The 13,111-nt window shown below is 41.1% G+C and overlaps 2 protein-coding genes and 1 long non-coding RNA gene across 4 annotated transcripts in view; 1 reads left to right on the forward strand and 2 right to left on the reverse strand.

Annotated features, from left to right (window-relative positions):
- dcbld2 (discoidin, CUB and LCCL domain containing 2) overlaps positions 1-462 on the reverse strand; it is a 57,073-nt gene extending 56,611 nt beyond the window's left edge. The window contains exon 1 of the mRNA XM_062061405.1: positions 138-462. Within this exon, the coding sequence (XP_061917389.1) occupies positions 138-243 (106 nt within the window). The 5' untranslated portion in view covers positions 244-462. The remainder of the gene's footprint in view (positions 1-137) is intronic.
- Positions 1-13,111, forward strand: part of LOC133658907 (uncharacterized) — a 15,914-nt gene continuing 2,803 nt past the window's right edge. The window contains exons 1-2 of the long non-coding RNA XR_009827564.1: positions 1-59; positions 155-411. This is a non-coding gene — a long non-coding RNA (uncharacterized LOC133658907). The remainder of the gene's footprint in view (positions 60-154; positions 412-13,111) is intronic.
- Positions 6,179-13,111, reverse strand: part of LOC133658905 (SLAM family member 9-like) — a 25,755-nt gene continuing 18,822 nt past the window's right edge. For both annotated transcript variants that reach the window (XM_062061406.1, XM_062061407.1), the window contains exon 7: positions 6,179-9,054. In XM_062061406.1, the coding sequence (XP_061917390.1) occupies positions 8,737-9,054 (318 nt within the window). In that variant the 3' untranslated portion in view covers positions 6,179-8,736. The remainder of the gene's footprint in view (positions 9,055-13,111) is intronic.

Below are 13,111 nucleotides of genomic sequence, written 5' to 3' on the forward strand. Positions count from 1 at the left end.
AGCGAATGCATGGCGGCGGTCGGCGGAAATCGGTAAAAAAACAAACGGAATTCTGCCTTGTAAGACACGTTGACTAGACTTTAGTAGTTGGATTCCGACCAGTGTGTGTTTACACGCAAGCGTGTTTTGACACCCACCTTTCTGTGCCCTGCAGCCTTCCGTGGTGAGGGTGATGACGAGGATCGACAGGACCAGAACCCCGGCCCCTGTCGGCCCCCTGCCCACCATTACCGCTCCTTCCATAGCAGCCTGCAGTCCAAATGCATACTGCTTGCTTCCGGACCGGCCGCACCGCTTCCAACTGCACCAAACGGCCGATATGGAGGACCACCGGAGCGGGTACGGGAATGGTGCTCAGATTGTGGCTCTTATTCGGCCTCAAGTTCCAGTGATTGACTCACTATTATGGAGGTAAGTTGCTGAGGGGGCTACTTCCTCCAATTAGGCTCCTCCCCCTGCGGGCTGCCGACACCCCCGCAAGTCCGAAGGGGCACTTCACGTCACCTACCGGTAATATAGGTGCGCTGCTTTTCTTAGTTTTACGGTAACAGAAAACACACTGAACACAAGAAATGTATAAATCAGTGTTTTTCAACCACTGTGCCACGATACACTAGTGACTAGTGTGCCGTGAGATATTGTTTGGTGTGCCGTGGGACATTATGTAATTTCACCTAATTGGGTTTAAAATAGTTTTGGCTAGTGATGGGTTGATGAGGCGTCATGAAGCATTTTGACACATTGCAAAACTGTATTGATACTGTGTCGATACTGTTTAACTAAATACTGACATCTGCTGGACATTAAAAATCCATACAGGCAACCTATGGACCGACTCAACTGACACTGATATTATGACCTAGTACAGGGGTCGGCAACCCAAAATGTTGAAAGAGCCATATTGGACCAAAAATACAAAAAACAAATCTGTCTGGAGCCGCAAAAAATTAAAAGCCATATTATATACAGATAGTATGTCATGAGATATACATTGAATTAAGAGGACTTAAAGGAAACTAAATGACCTCAAATATACCTACAAATGAGGCATAATGATGCAATATGTACATATAGCTAGCCTAAATAGCATGTTAGCATCGATTAGCTTGCAGTCATGCATTGACCAAATATGTCTGATTAGCACTCCACACAAGTCAATAACATCAACAAAACTCACCTTTGTGTATTCACGCACAACGTTAAAAGTTTGGTGGACAAAATGAGACAGAAAAAGAAGTGGCATAAAACATGTCCTAGAAAGTCGGAGAAAGTTATATATGTAAACAAACTAGGGTGAGTTCAAGGACCGCCAAAATTAGTAGGACAAAACGGCGCTCGCCAAATACTTGAATCAGTGAAGCATGTTTAATACAAACAGTGTGATTTCTAACAATTAGGGAGGCTTGTGTCATGTTTGTCCTCCTACAGAAACCATATTAAAACCAAAAATATTTTTTCCCCCTCATCTTTTTCCATTTTTCATACATTTTTGAAAAAGCTCCAGAGAGCCACTAGGGCGGCGCTAAAGAGCCGCATGCGGCTCTAGAGCCGCGGGTTGCCGACCCCCGACCTAGTATGTACAATAATATAAACCAAGTCATTGTATTTCATTTAGGATTATTTCATATCTTCATTTAAATAAAAATATATTTTTATCTTTTTTAGATACAGTCAATAAATAATGTGAGCATGTATCATAACATGGAAATCTAAGAGAACGTGTTGTGAATGAGGATGCTTGTGGACTGGGATATTTTTTTAATTTTTTTTTTACACATTTTTATTTTTAAAAAAAACAGTTTTTTTCCAACGTATTAAATTTTAGACGATTTCTCTTCTTAGTTAATATTTCTCCGGCTGTAGAAAAGACCTGCTCACAGGGCACAGAGGAGGCGTCAGTGCGACACAGTTCGCGTATCGGTCACGTGACCGAAACAGCTCATGATCGGTCACGTGACTTTCTAAAAGCGGTACGCGCACCGACACAGGGTTTTGCTCTATGAGCTCGACGCATGCGCCGATGCATCGGTGTTGTCCATCACTAGTTTTGGCAAACCAGTGATTATAATCCGCAAATAATGTGCCGTTGTTGAGTGTCTGTACTGTCTGGAGCTCGGCAGAGTAACCGTGTAATACTCTTCTATATCAGTATGTGGCAGCAGTTAGCTAATTGCTTTGTAGATGTCGGAAACATGGTTTGTCGTGATCACAATATGCAGACGACAGCGGGAGGCAGTGTGCAGGTAAAAAGTTATCTAACGCTTGAACCAAAAATAAACAAAAGGCATTGAAACTTAGGAAAGGCTATGCAGAACGAAACTATAACTGAACTGGCGGAAAAGTGAACAAAAACAGAATGCTGGACGACAGCAAAGACTTGCAGCACGTGGAGCAGACGGCGTCCACAAAGTACACCCGTACATGACATGACAATCAACAACAAAATAGGAGCGCAAGGCAAGAACTACAACTCTACACACAGGAAAACAGCAAAAAACTCAAAATAAGTCACGGCGTGGTGTGACAGGCCGTGACAGTACACATATTTTGAGATAAGAGCTATTGTGATGCATGATTGGTTATGGTTTGAATTCATATCCAACAATTTAAGGTTTTACTACTTACGTATAAAATACTACACGGTTTAGCTCCAGCCTATCTCGCCGATTGTATTGTACCATATGTCCCGACAAGAAATCTGCGTTCAAAGAACTCCGGCGTATTAGTGATTCCCAGAGCCAAAAAAAAGTCTGCGGGCTATAGAGCGTTTTCTATTCGGGCTCCAGTACTCTGGAATGCCCTCCCGGTAACAGTTAGAGATGCTACCTCAGTAGAAGCATTTAAGTCCCATCTTAAAACTCATTTGTATAATCTAGCCTTTAAATAGACCCCCCTTTTTAGACCAGTTGATCTGCCATTTCTTTTCTTCTCTCCTCTTCTCCCCTGTCCCTTGGGAGGGGGAGTTGCATAGGTCCGGTGGCCATGGATGAAGTGCTGGCTGTCCAGAGTCGGGACCCCGGGTGGACCACTAGCCTGTGCATCGGTTGGGGACATCTCTGCGCTGCTGACCCGTCTCCGCTCGGGATGGTTTCCTGCTGGCCCCACTATGGACTGGACTCTCGCTGATGTGTTGGATCCACTGTGGACTGGACTTTCACAATATTATGTCAGACCCACTCGACATCCATTGCTTTCGGTCTCCCCTAGAGGGGGGGGGGGGGGGGGGGTTACCCACATATGCGGTCCTCTCCAAGGTTTCTCATAGTCATTCACTGACGTCCCACTGGGGTGAGTTTTTCCTTGCCCGTATGTGGGCTCTGTACCGAGGATGTCGTTGTGGCTTGTGCAGCCCTTTGAGACACTTGTGATTTAGGGCTATATAAATAAACATTTAATTGCGAGAACAACTTTTTACTGTCAATATCGGCTGCTGAGTTTCATTTTTTAATGTTTTCTGCTGGTGGTGTGCCTCTGGATTTTTTTCTAAGAAAAAAATGTGCCTTGGCTTAGAAAAGATTGAAAAACACTGGTATAAATAAACACCATTACTTTGATTGCGTTATATTTGTGCTTAACGTAGATGCATTTGGATAAGATGCCAAAAAGTCAATGTATTTTTTTTCAACAAGTGCATTAAGTCCTTAAAAACAGCTTGGAAAAAATTGGGGGATCTTTGACAAGTGTTTTGTGGTGGGTCTTCAAAAGCAACAGTGCTCCTGCTGCGGTCACGTAGATGATCTATGAGTAGAGTTTTGAGCCAAATCCTTAAAAACAGCAGAGTGGTCCTGGTATATATAGGATCTTCGACTATTAACAGTATATTCTTGCTGAGGAGACTTCAGTACGTTTTTGTAATGGAGTATATTCTGCCATCTTGTGGTCATAAAATATAATTACATCACGCTGCATAACAGAAGGTTAAATAGTGTGGACCTTATCTGCTTCTGTACACTTTTATTCATTTAATATATAAAAAGTGTCGGGGATTGGTACTGAACGAGGATCCTGGCAATAAGCACACTGATACCAGCAGTCATGGGAATACAAGGAGGCCAATCCAGCCAGTGCAATATCTACTGTAAGTATTTATAGCAACAAGCTCAAATGAATTACTTCTAGAGTTGTTTTATTTACAAGTTTTGATGTACATCAACTGCAGTTAACTGTCTAAAAGAATAAAAAGTAGTGCAGCCAGTTGAATGACATCAGCTTGACTTTACTTGAAATAAAGTGACTTGAATTCCTTCATATGAAAACAAGTACAAATCAAAGTTCAGAGTCGGAGAGTTGAGTTATTGAAGTTAAAAAAATAATCTCGCAATGGACTTTACCTGCAATATCAAACAATAAAAGCAACTATTGAAACGGTCTTTTTGATTAGATTTTTAAATTAAAACATCAAAGTTCCCGTCTATAAACATTATAAGACAAAACTCCAATGTATAGTGGTACAAAGTAACATGTACACTTGTTAGACTCTTTACATATTTATATCACCCTATTAAAAAAATTATATATATATATATATATTTTTATATATATATATATATATATATATATATATATATATATATATATATATATATATATATATATATATATATATATATATGTATATAGGAATGCTCTGCTCTGGCTTTTACTGTGAAAATCAATCAATCAATCAATCAATGTTTATTTATATAGCCCTAAATCACAAGTGTCTCAAAGGGCTGCACAAGCCACAACGACATCCTCGGTACAGAGCCCACATACGGGCAAGGAAAAACTCACCCCAGTGGGACGTCAATGTGAATGACTATGAGAAACCTTGGAGAGGACCGCATATGTGGGTAACCCCCCCTCTAGGGGAGACCGAAAGCAATGGATGTCGAGTGGGTCTGACATAATATTGTGAAAGTCCAGTCCACAGTGGATCCAACACATCAGTGAAAGAAAGTCCAGTCCAGTCCAGTCCATCTAATGTTGTATTTACATACTTGACATTCACTTGGTGTCAGGTTGTGTTCAGTGATGTAGTGATATCATCAAATAGTGTATTAATATTGGTGAAAGTTCATATTTAAGGACTAATTGACTACCAACACATTCTGGTCTGCTTCCTGTTTTTTTGCAGTTTAGGTAAGTTTTGTTCTTACATTTCTATTTTTTTTAATGCGGTGATGAATAATGCAGTTAAAAATGTAATAGAATGTTACATTATCCTTTTTTGTCGCATATATACTTTATCAATATTACTGCTATTATGATTATTATATTGAACAGTTGTGTAATAACAATGCAGCCTCACCACCAGTCATCTCTGCTGGATGTTCTGTGATCGATTCATTTGTTTCACTTTTTGTGTTCACGAATGTGTGTTTTCAAATGACTGCCTGTTTATTTATTTTTGCATCTTTCCCAGTTTCTACACAGGGTGTGAAGTATTTCATGAAGGGTCAGGAGATAATCTTTGAGCCATTAATTTATGGACACCCTCTTAAAAAATACACTGGACACATTATGGCATCGCTGTGGTATTTGTTATGGCACGATGGAGACTGTGTCGCCTTCATACGAGAACAGAATTTTAACAACACTCAGTAAACGTTTGGGAACTGAGGAGACACATTTTTTAAGCTTCTCAGTTGGAATTCTTTCCCATTCTTGCTTGATGTACAGCTTAAGTTGTTCAACAGTCCGGGGTCTCCGTTGTGGTATTTTAGGCTTCAGAATGCGCCACACATTTTCAATGGGAGACAGGTCTGGACTACAGGCAGGCCAGTCTAGTACCCACACTCTTTTACTATGAAGCCACGTTGATGTAACACGTTGTTTGGCATTGTCTTGCTGAAATAAGCAGGGGCGTCCATGGTAACGTTGCTTGGATGGCAACATATGTTGCTCCAAAACCTGTATGTACCTTTCAGCATTAATAGCGCCTTCACAGATGTGTTCTTTTCCTCTTTGGTACGGAAGACACGACGTCCAGAGTTTCCAAAAGCAATTTGAAATGTGGACTCGTCAGACCACAGAACACTTTTCCACTTTGTATCAGTCCATCTTAGATGAGCTCAGGCCCAGCGAAGCCGACGGCGTTTCTGGGTGTTGTTGATAAACGGTTTTCGCCTTGCATAGGAGAGTTTTAACTTGCACTTACAGATGTAGCGACCAACTGTAGTTACTGACAGTGGGTTTCTCAAGTGTTCCTGAGCCCATGTGGTGATATCCTTTACACACTGATGTCGCTTGTTGATGCAGTGCAGCCTGAGGGATCGAAGGTCACGGGCTTAGCTGCTTACGTGCAGTGATTTCTCCAGATTCTCTGAACCCTTTGATGGTATTACGGACCATAGATGGTGAAATCCCTAAATTCCTTGCTATAGCTGGTTGAGAAAGGTTTTTCTTAACCTTCCTCTTGTGTTAGCTTTCTGTTACCATCTCTTATGTTAACGGGTCGGTTTTGACCCATGTCTTAAATCAGCCAGTAAAATACACTAAAAACAATTATCTATCATCAAATTTGTTTCTCATCTCTTGGTTACCTTGTTAGGCTTCCTTATCCATGAAAATATTGGTTTTAATATTTTTGGTGTGGGCCATTGGGCCTTTTTTTTTGTCAGTATACCCCTCGATTTCAATTTTAAAAAATTGTAAAATGAACCTCAAGAGAATTGTATAAATAAATAAAAGGTTGTTGTGTTACCTGACTATTACTGAGGGGTATTAGAACACATCTCTTGAATACATTTGTTGAATTTATTTTTTCATTTTAATAATTTTAACTATAGTAACATCTATGGTGCTACGGGTAAATTTCGACCCATATATATTTACTTCAAGAAAAAGGCTAAAAAGTGTTTTTTTTTCAGCAACAGAACTTTAATACAAACACAAAATGAAAAGCAGAACAAGTCATAACACAAAATATAGATTTGCAAGGTCAAACAAACAACAACCAATCAAGCAAATCAAGTTAAGTTAAGTTAAAGTTAAAGTACCAATGATTGTCACACACACACGAGGTGTGTTGAAATTATTCTCTGCATTTGACCCATCACCCTTGATCACCCCCTGGGAGGTGAGGGGAGCAGTGAGCAGCAGCGGTGGCCACGCCCGGGAATCATTTTTGGTGATTAACCCCCAATTCCAACCCTTGATGCTGAGTGCCAAGCAGGGAGGTAATGGGTCCCATTTTATAGTCTTTGGTATGACTTGGCCGGGGTTTGAACTCACAACCTACCGATCTAAAGTACCGATGATTGTCACACACACACTAGGTGTGGTGAAATTTGTCCTCTGCATTTGACCCATCCCCTTGTTCACCCCCTGGGAGGTGAGGGGAGCAGTGAGTAGCAGCGGTGCCACGCCCGGGAATCAATTTTGGTGAAGGTGTGTCAGTGTCTTCTGGATGATACTCGGCACATTGTCTTCCTCCTCAGAAACCTGTTCATCCGTATCACTATGCTGCTCTGTGTCCTCTCCCTCATTTCACCAAAAATATTATCCAGAACTTCTCACTGTACGGTAAATCTTTTTTTCATTTTTGCATGCTGCAAATTGGAGATGTGCACTCGGCAAGTCACCAACTCTATACTGAATTGACCTCACATGTCATGTTTTAGTACTGGATAACAAGGTAAAATGAGAATCCCCTAAAGCTCACATGATTGGTAGAGGAGCTGGCTGTCAGTGTGTTCAGTTTTGGCTCTAATTATTGTTTTATTATCTTATTTTTATAACTGGGTCGAAACCGACCCTAACACCACCAATGTAATAATTTCAACTAGAGCATTTTATAATTTAGTGAAAGAAAAAAAAAAAGTTTTATTTTGTTGAAATAGAGGTACCTGACAAAGTCAAAAAGCCTTGATGCAAAAAAATAAATTTGTGTGGTTCTTTTATGCATTCAAAAACTAAAACGGGTCGGTGCCGACCCTAACACAAGACGAAGGTTAAACTGTTCAACAATTTGCTCACGCATTTGTTGACCAAGTGGTGACCCTCGCCCCATCCTTGTTTGTGAATGACTGAGCATTTCATGGAATCTACTTTTGTACCCAATTATGGCACCCACCTGTTCCCAATTTGCCTGTTCACCTTTAAAGGCGACTGTTTGCAAAAATCTTCTCATTTACTAGTGTACTAGTGAGTAAGGTCTAATTCAGGGGTCCCCAAACTTTTCGACTCGGGGGGCCGCATTGGGTTAAAAAAAAATTGGCCGGGGGCCGGGCTATATACGTATATACATAATCTATGTATATATAGATATGTATATATATATATATATATATGTGTGTGTATATATTCCGAGCGCAATGCTGTCACGTCATCGATGGGAAAATGAATTTTTAGACAATATGATTTGCCTGAGCGGCTGGGAGACACTGAGAGTAACAAGCGGTAGAAAATGGATTAGAAAGGACGGATTTAAAAAAATAATAATTCAAAAAAATATATATATATTTTTTTTACTTGGGATTTCCCGCGGGCCGGATTTTGGACGCTGGCCGGCCGTAGTTTGGGGACCCGTGGTCTAATTCATTTAGTAGCTATTTCTCTAATGGTACCTAGACTACAACGGTAGTTGGAGTGTGCGTGTGTGTAGGTTTGAGCTATACGCCGTTTGAACACTAAAGAGTTGATATTTTCTTACACTTTGTTGGTACTGCTTCGCTAAAACAAGAAACAAAGTTTTGATTAGACAGTTCATCTGCGCAACCAAAAGCGACAGGAGGGGGCAAGTTCACAACATTGTCATTTTAACAAACCTGCCACCTCTTGTTCTTCATCTATACATGTTTCAATCACAGCTTCGTTGTTTTCCTGCATCTTCTTTCTTAATTTGGCATATATCTCGAGAGCTTTGATTTCATCCGCTGGAACATTCCAACCATTTTCAGTCATAATGCGTTCAAAGCGCTTGTAAAGTGTTTCATCACAGGGGTACCGCCCTCTTGGGGTACACTGCGTCTTGTAAACATCAATATCCTCTGGTAGAACAGTATAGATGTGGTCCTCTGCTGATTCACTTTGGGTCCTATTGTTACTTCTAACAAACTCATCCAGCTGATCCTTAATGAGAAAAAATGAAAATAGCAGTCAGTCGTCAGTATGTCAGATAAATATAAATACATATTATAATGGAGTATACTACTTAACTATGACATGTAAACGATCACTTTGCAAAAAAATCATACAGTTTTTGATTTACTGTTAAAAACATGACCTGTATGAAAAATGTAAGTTAAAACATTTATATTCTTGTACACTAAAAACTTGAAGCATATCAATATGTGGAATAAAATTATAAAACATATTGAGCAAGGGAGTCAAACGACTTTGTAAATGAGAAAGTTTAAGAAACAGTACAAGCATATGTTGTTTGTAAAGTATATGAAGGAAGAATATACAGTGCAACAGGTAAGTATTTACAGTGCTTCACTTTTTACACATTTTGTTATGTTACAGCCTTACTTCAAAATTAAATAATTTCGTTTTTGTCCTGTAAATCCTACACACAATGCTCCACAATGACTATGTGAAAAGTGTTTATTCTAATTTTGCAATTTTTTCTTAAAATAAAAAAAATACAAAATCACATGTACAGACCCTTTGCTCAATACTATGTTGATGCACTTTTGGCAGCAATTACAGCCTCAAGTATTTTTGAATACGATGCCACAAGCTTGGCACACCTACAGTATCTTTGGGCAGTTTTGCCCATTCCTCTTTGCAGCACCTCTCAAGCTCCATCAGGTTGGACTGGATGCGTCGGTTTTCATCCAGGTTGTCTCTGTACATTGCTGCATTTAGCTTTCCCTCTATCCTGACTAGTCTCCCAGTTCCTGCCACTGAAAACCATCCCCACAGCATGATGCTGCCACCACCATGCTTCACTGTAGAGATGGTATTGGCCTGGTGATGAGCGGTGCTTGGTTTCCTCCAAACATGACACCTGGCATTCACGCCAAATAGTTAAATCTTTGTCTCGTCCGACCAGAGAATTTAGTTTTTTTCGTGCTCTGAGAGTCTTTAAGTGCATGTCCGCCCTGAGATTGGTTGGTTGTGAGTTCAAACCCCGGCCGAGTCATACCAAAGACTATAAAAATGGGACCCATTACCTCCCTGCTTGGCACTCAGCATCAAGTGTTGGAATTGGGGGTTAAATCACCAAAAATGATTCCCTGGCACAGCCACCGCTGCTGCTCACTGCTCCCCTCACCTCCCAGGGGGTGATTGGTGACAATCATTGCTACTTGAACTTGAACTTGGATATTGGCAAACTTTTTTACTCAAAAATGGCTTCTGTCTGACCATTCTACCATAAAGGCCTGAATGGTGAATTGCTGCAGAGATGGTTGTCCTTCTGGAAGGTTCTCCTCTCTCCACAGAAGAATGCTGTAGCTCTGACAGAGTGACCACTGGGTTCTTGGTCACCTCCCTAACTAGTCTAAGATGAATGCAGCAATGTACAGAGACATTCTAGAGGAAAACCGACGCTTCTCATCCAATCTGATGGATCTTGAGAGGTGCTGCTAAGAGGAATGTGCTATGAGAAATATTAATGTATTTCTTTCTCGAATTGTTTGATGTATTTAATGTATATTATATGTACTTATTTAACATGTTATTCACAGGAAATGAACAAACTATTGAGGTAAATTATACTGTATACAATTTTCTTATATGAATAGGAAGTAGCATGTATTTGTATTTGGTCACAGAATCCTTTAGAGGATTATTGTACTAAGGTCAAAAGTGCACATGTCTATCACGAGCGCTCCAGAGAGTGGTGGCTTTCACCCCCAGGACATTGGGGAACTTAAAGGACAGCAGCAGTTGGATTTTAGGAGAGATAATAAAGATGTAGTTTGTATGAGATATATGTTGAAGCACATCAAACGGTGCAGCCTACACTTATCTCTTAAGTTTGACCGCCATCTATTGGTCACACTTGTCATTACACCATGTACCAAATAAAATTGCTTCGAGGTGGGTATGCTCAACCAAACTTATTCCTTACACTCGGCCAGTGGTTCTTAACCTGGGTTCGATCGAACCCTAGGGGTTCGGTGATTCGGCTTCAGGGGTTCGGCGGAGCCTCCGCAGCGGAGGTCAAGACACGCCCGACTCATTGTGTAAATAAAAACTTCTCCCTATCGGCGTATTATGGATACCCTCAAACAATGTTCCCTCTAATTTTCCATATGCGTGGGCAAACGCAAAAACTCCTTGAGCATTCAGTGGAGCACATGTGAGCACACCTGTCCCAAACCTGACTAAATAACAAATTAAATGTTCCATCCATCCATCCATCTTCTTCCGCTTATCCGAGGTCGGGTCGCGGGGGCAGAAGCCTAAGCAGGGAAGCACAGACTTCCCTCTCCCCAGCCACTTCGTCCAGCTCTCCTCGGGGTATCCCGAGGCGTTCCCAGGCCAGCCAGGAGAGATAGTCTTCCCAACGTGTCCTGGGTCTTCCCCGTGGCCTCCTACCGGTCGTACGTGCCCTAAAAACCTCCCTAGGGAGGCGTTCGGGTGGCATCCTGACCAGATGCCCGAACCACTTCATCTGTGCGGCTTTACTTTGAGCTCCCCCCGGATGACAGAGCTTCTCATCCTATCACTAAGGGAGAGCCCCGCCACCCGGCGGAGGAAACTCATTTCGGCCGCTTGTACCCGTGATTTTGTCCTTTCGGTCATAACCCAAAGCTCATGATCATAGGTGATGATGGGAACGTAGATCGACCGGTAAATTGAGAGCTTTGCCTTCCGGCTCAGCTCCTTCTTCACCACAACGGATAGATACAGGGTCTGCATTACTGAAGACGCCGCACCGATCCGCCTGTCGATCTCACGATCCACTCTTCCCTCACTCGTGAATAAGACTCCGAGGTACTTGAACTCCTCCACTTGGATTAAATGTTTTATTATTATAATCAAATGACAGCTGTCATTTCCATGAGATTATTTTCTAATATAAGTGTTTTGGCCCACTTACAATGACAATAACAAAAAATATTGTTTTTCATGAGCTGTGTACTAGTATTGTATGTCTGGGTGGAAAGCGAAGAAAAGGAACAGACTTTGCTGTGAAAATAAAAAAATTATTTTATTTTATCATTTATCATTTAAAATGACATGAGAGTGGCACTTGCCAAGGTGAAGCCACGCATATCTGAACTGGTCTCTCAAAGGCAACAGCAGAAGTCACACTAATTTGCAGGTGTGTAATTTGTTGTGAGTTCATGCACTGTGTTGGTTTTGTTCTTTGAACAAGGTGATGTTCATGCACGGTTCATTTTGTGCACCAGTAAAAAAAACATATAACTTTGCCTTCAATTTGAAAATGTTTTATTTTTTATTTTTCACTAAAGAAGGGTTCGGTGAATGCGCATATGAAACTGGTGGGGTTCGGTACCTCCAACAAGGTTAAGAACCACTGCACTAGGCGCACCGGGTTATAAGGCGCACTGTCGAGGTTTGAGAAAAAAAAGGATTTTAAGTGCGCCTAATAGTCCAGAAAATACGGTTCTTTGTAAACACCATATGCTTGCAGTATTTCTTAAAGGCCTACTGAAATGACATTTTTTTATTTAAACGGGGATAGCAGATCCATTCTATGTGTCATACTTGATCATTTCGCGATATTGACATATTTTTGCTGAAAGGATTTAGTAGAGAACATCGACGATAAAGTTTGCAACTTTTGGTCGCTGATAAAAAAAGCCTTGCCTGTACCGGAAGTAGCGTGACGTCACAGGTTGAAAGACTCCTCACATTTCCCCATTGTTTACAATGCAGCGAGAGCGATTCGGACCGAGAAAGCGACGATTACCCAATTAATTTGAGCGAGGATGAAAGATTTGTGGATGAGGACGTAAGAGTGAAGGACTAGAGTGCAGTGCAGGACGTATCTTTTTTCGCTCTGACCGTAACTTAGGTACAAGGGTTCATTGGATTCCACACTTTCTCCTTTTTCTATTGTGGATCACGGATTTGTATTTTAAACCACCTCGGATATCCTCTTGAAAATGAGAATCGAGAACGCGAAATGGACATTCACAGTGACTTTTATCTCCACGACAATACATCGGCGAAACACTTTAGCTACGGAGCTAACGTGATAGCA

This window comes from Entelurus aequoreus, linkage group LG10, assembly GCF_033978785.1.
Source record: "Entelurus aequoreus isolate RoL-2023_Sb linkage group LG10, RoL_Eaeq_v1.1, whole genome shotgun sequence".
Taxonomy (NCBI): domain Eukaryota; kingdom Metazoa; phylum Chordata; class Actinopteri; order Syngnathiformes; family Syngnathidae; genus Entelurus; species Entelurus aequoreus.